A 5,303-nucleotide genomic window follows, 5' to 3' on the forward strand; every position below is an offset into this window, starting at 1 on the left:
TACCACTCTTCTTAAACAGTGGCACCACGTTTGCCAACCTCCAGTCTTCCGGCAACCCACCTGTGACTATCGATGATACAAATATCTCAGCAAGAGGCCCAGCAATCACTTCTCTAGCTTCCCACAGAGTTCTCGGATACACCTGATCAGGTCCTGGGGATTTATCCACTTTTAACCGTTTCAAGACATTCTTGTATCCATCCTAACATACAACTACAACACATCTTATCAAATGCCTTTAAGAAATCCAAATAAATTTCATTTACTGGGTCCCTGCTACTTGTTACCTTTTTGAAGAATACTAATAAATTTGTAATGCAAGATTTCCCCTTAATGAAGCCATTTTTTTCCCTGCTTGAATATATTATGTACTTCTAAATGCTCTGCTATTACGTCATTGTAACTGATGAACATTTCCCCAATGATAGATGTTAAGCTAGCTAGTAGTTCAGCCTGACGACCAGCATGCTGTTGGTAATATTCCCCAATGTGAACAAGCCATCCAGCCAACTCAGCTAACCAATCCTTTTTGGTGAAGAATGTTCTGTTTGCAGTTTTTCAGTCCTCTGGGACTTTCCCAGAAACAAAGGATTCTAGGAAGATCACTACCAGTGCACCCACTGTCTCTGTAGCTATTTCCTTTAATACCCTAGGATGCAATCTATCAAGTCCAGGGGACTCAACAATCATTAGCCAGTGTGCCCATTGAGCCTGTTCCACCATTTAGAATATAGCACAGCACAAGAACAGGGCGTTCAGACCACAATGTCTGTGCCAATCATAAAAGCCATTTTAAACTAATCCGACCTGGCCACAGATGGTCCATACTCCTCTATTCGCCCCTAAATTTCTAAATGCTTCTTGAATGTTGCTATTATATCATCTCCCCCAGCAATACTTTTCAGACTCCTACTAACATCTGTAAAATAAAACTTTCCTCCTCTCACCATAAACCTATATCCCCATTATTTAGCATTTCCACCATGGGAAAGAGACTCTGAATATCCACCCTCATAATTTTATGTACTTCTATCAGGTTACCTCTCAGTCTCCAACCTACTGGTCAAACAATCCAATTTTGTCCAGCCTCTCCTGATAGGTAATACACTCCAATTCGGGCAATGTTCTAGTTTTGCATCCTTCTTTTGCACCGTTTCCAAAGTCTCCACTCTAATTCAGGCCACATCCTGGTTTTACATCCATTCTGCACCCTCTTATCCAACCTCTTTTGTACCCTCTCCAAAGCCTCCACATCCTTCCTATAGTGTGGCATCCAGAGCTGCAAACAATACCCAAAAAGTGATCTAACTAAAGTTTTATACAGCTGCAATGTGACTTGCCAACTTTTGCACTCAGTGCCCAAACTGATTAAGGCAAGCATGCCTTACACCTTCTTTACCACCATATCCACTCTTCTTGCTACTTTCAAGGAGGTACAGACTTGCATCTCAAGATTTGTCTGTACATCAATGCTCCTAAGGGTCCTGCCACAAAGTATACGCTTTCCTTCCGCATTTTATCTCCCAAAATGCATCACCTCACTCTTGCCTGGATTAAACTCCAACAACCATTCCTCCACTAAACTAGCTAAATTCTGCTGTATTTTTCAACAACCTTCCTCATTATCCAAAACACCACCAATTTTTGTGTTACCTGCAAACTTACTAATTAGATCACCGACATTTTCATCTAAGTCATTCATATAAATTACAAACAACAGCTGTCTCAGCACTGATCCTCATGGAACACTACTCATCAGTCCTGGAGGTCACAGTTAGAGTAGATTCACTATTTTCTGAAAACAAAAATTGGTCATCGAAAACATTTATGAGATAAAATCTACCCTGCACAAAGCAGTGCTGACTATCTAATCAGTCCATTCCTTGCTACGTGCCAGTGAATCCTGTCCCTAAGAATCTTCTCCAGTAATTTCTCTACCTCTTATGCAAGGCTCACAGGCCTATAATTTCCTGGATTATCCCTGTTGACCTTCATAAACAAAGGAACAAAATTGGCTATTCGCCAGTCTTCTGGTACCTTGCCTGTGGCTTAAAAGACAACAAAGGTCAAGGCCCCGGTAATCTCCTATCTTGCCTCCCTCAGTATCCTGAGATAAATCCCATTAGGCCCTGGGGTCTTATCTACTTTAACATTTTTCAAGACACCCAACACCTCTTCCTTCTTAAAACTTACATGCTCCAGAACATCAACATACCTCTCCCTAATCTTACCATAAACCATCCTTTTCCTTAGTGGATACTGACATTCAGAACTCTAAGGAAATTCACCCGATCCCTCTGGTTCCATGCCTATATTCCTTCCTTCCTTTGTCCTCGAGTGGACCTATCCTTTCCCTAGTTACCCTCTTTAATGCAATCACGGCTGATCATTTACTTCAATGTCTTTTTCTCCCACAGCTCTTTATATCGTAACAAATTTCTAAGTACCAATCTTAGAAGATTACTCGTACAAGGAATACAATAGTAGTAAGCAAGTTCAGCAAGCAATTAGAAGACAAATAGCATTTTGGGCTTTATTGCTGGGGACTGGAGTACAAGAATAAAGATATTTTGTTCCAGTTACAGAATGCTTGGCTAAGACCACACTGGGAACATTGTGAGCAGCTTTGGCTACCATATTTCAGAAAGGATGTAATTGTATCAGAAGTAGCACAGAGAAGATTCACTTGATTGGGACGACAGGACTGACGTGTGATGAGAGACCGAGTGAAATGCTTTTTTTAAAAAAAACAGAACTCCCACTCTCTTGGTTTTCCATGCTCCCTGTCAAATTTTATAGAACCTCGTATGTATCAATAGGTTTGCCTCTCAACTTTCTCACGGGGCTTGTCAGCAGAGACACACAGTTATAGATCTGGACAGAGGTTCGAGGGAAAAAGGTACACTGTTTCAGAAGCCGATCATTTAGGACTGAAATGACGAGACATTTCTTAACTCGGACAGATGAAATTGTTTGGAATTCTCTACTGCATTCCATTATTTATTTAAGGAAATAAATATTGTGCATATTCCATTATTTATTTAAAGCCAAGATAAAAAGGTATTGGTGTCTCAAGGAATCAAGAATCTGGCGAGTGGACGGTGTTGAAGCCAATCGTGAATCTATAAAACAGCAGAGCGGGGTCTGACTCTGTATGATAGTAATCCCCAGGATATCGGGGGAAAGTCACTGGAAGGGGGAAACATTTCGCCGCTGAAAGATAATACAGACGACATCAAGAAGAAAAAAAGATGAGCGCGGTGAGATGTGGGTGTGGGGGTGGGGGGGGGGGATGGACACCCCCCCGAGTTTGACCTTTAACCTTGTCGCCTACCCCGATGTACGTTTCCTCATCCAAGATCCGTTTCCTGTTCGGTCCGCGCCCGACATTCTCAGTGCCAGTGGCCGTCCGCTCCACGGCCCCGCACTGGGCCGCCTCAACCCATTTCCCCTTCCCCTCACTCCCCATCCCTCCGGCCTAAACTCAGCACCGCGCATGCGCGCACAACTGCGCTTGCGCTGAAGCGAACAGCCTCATGGGATCTGTAGTGCAGCCATCCCGGCGGTCACCGCGGTCAGCGGACAAAAAAAACAGTCCCGAGGAAAAGTCACCGGAGCAGAAAGGCTAACTCTTGATTTCTCTTCACAAATACTGCCTGGATTTGTATCTGATTTACAGTATCGGTAGCTTTCTTTTCTTATTTTCTTGGGTCTTTAGAGACGACCTGGAGGAAGTCTTCATGGGGGGATGGGGGGTTATCGCTCAAAAGGCGGGTCGATGCAGCTGGAGGTGAGGCCTTGGGTATTGGGCAGGCGGTGAGTTTCAGGGTGGAGCAAGTCGTGAGCACTTCGCCCCGAAAGCAGAACTCGGGGTAAAAACAATGACTCCAGATGCTGGAAACCAGAGCCTAGATTAGAGTGGTGCTGGAAAAGCGCAGCAGGAAAATCGACGTTTCGGGCAAAAGCCCTTCATCAGGAATGGACTGACTGATAAACCCCATAGGGCAGTTGAATGGAGGCAGGGCCGAGTTGTAGGAGGGCGGGGAGAGTGTCTGGTTCCCGGCCAGAGGGCGGGGTGTAAAGGGTAGGCCGGGCCGGCCGACCGGCGAAGTGTGGAGTTTCCAAGGTAGGCTGGGTGGGGCGGACAGAGGGCGTGATCCACGTGGTGAACGGAGCTGGGTAGTGGGCGGAATTTCCAAGGTGCATGGGGCGGGAAGAGGACATGGTCTTGATGTCACAAGGAATTAAGGGCTACGGGGAGAATGCAGGTAAGTGGAGTTGAAATGCCCATCAGCCATGATTGAATGGCGGAGTGGACTCAATGGGCCGAATGGCATTACTTCCGCTCCTATGTCTTATAGTCTACGTGGTGGTGGGAGACCTATAGAGGGCGGGTTCGGCCTTACACATCGGGAAATCCCCGGCAATGAACTTTTAGATGAAGATTCCTGCATCTACTGGGTTTTCATCAGTTTGACAGTTCCCGCACTTTGTTACCAACTCTACAAGTACTTGTAAAGCGACCATTTAACATTATAAACTGATTAGTTGTCCAAATATTTTTAGCTTAAGCACTAAGGTTGCAACAACTGGTGAGTGTAAAACCCACACTCAACGTCTTTCCAGTGTCAGAACTCACGATGTGGAGTTGCCATTGTTGGACTGGGGTGGACAAAATCAGAAGATATCAGCTTCATCCGGCGAAGGAGCAGCGCTCCGCAAGCTTGAGATTTCAAATAAACCTGTTGGACTATAACCTGATGTGTGGCTTCTGATCTTTCCCATCCCAGTCCAACACTGGTACCTCCACATCATCTTTCCAATGACTATTGGAAAATGACAGACCTGTTGGATAATTACTAAATCTCAATATTTACAGCAGAAAAATAGGATAGCTTGTTGGATATCTTGAGCAAATTAATACTGAATTAGGACAGGGACTAAATAAAATTAATGCAAGTAAAACATTAGTAATAAGAACTCAATTGAATGACAAATTAAGTGACAAATCCCCAGGACCTGATGGTTTCTATTGAGGGTGTGAAAGGAAGTAGGGGAACAATTTGTAAGGCACCAACTTATAATCTTTCAGAGTTCCCTACATAGAGCCATTCCACCAGGTTGGACCAATGCATTTGGGAACAGTACTGCAGTCATCCCCTGACTAAGGTACTGGACAGGAGAATGTCTATGGATGTGATTGATATTGACTTCCAGAAGGCATGACAAAGACCTGTATTAGAGACTGTTAACTGATGTGAAAGCCCACAAATTAGGGGCATATGAGGAGATGGATGGGAAAT

The 5,303-nt window shown here is 44.4% G+C and overlaps 1 protein-coding gene across 2 annotated transcripts in view; it reads right to left on the reverse strand.

The window, feature by feature from the left end:
- Positions 1–3,496, reverse strand: part of ess2 (ess-2 splicing factor homolog) — a 61,262-nt gene extending 57,766 nt beyond the window's left edge. The window contains exon 1 of one of the 2 annotated variants that reach the window (XM_043716170.1): positions 3,335–3,490. In XM_043716170.1, the coding sequence (XP_043572105.1) occupies positions 3,335–3,469 (135 nt within the window). In that variant the 5' untranslated portion in view covers positions 3,470–3,490. Of the gene's footprint in view, positions 1–3,334 lie in introns of both variants that reach the window. The other variant, XM_043716171.1, reaches the window with a different exon arrangement.
- Between the last annotated feature and the right edge of the window lie 1,807 nt (positions 3,497–5,303).

The sequence above is a fragment of the Chiloscyllium plagiosum genome, chromosome 25 (genome assembly GCF_004010195.1).
Source record: "Chiloscyllium plagiosum isolate BGI_BamShark_2017 chromosome 25, ASM401019v2, whole genome shotgun sequence".
NCBI lineage: Eukaryota > Metazoa > Chordata > Chondrichthyes > Orectolobiformes > Hemiscylliidae > Chiloscyllium > Chiloscyllium plagiosum.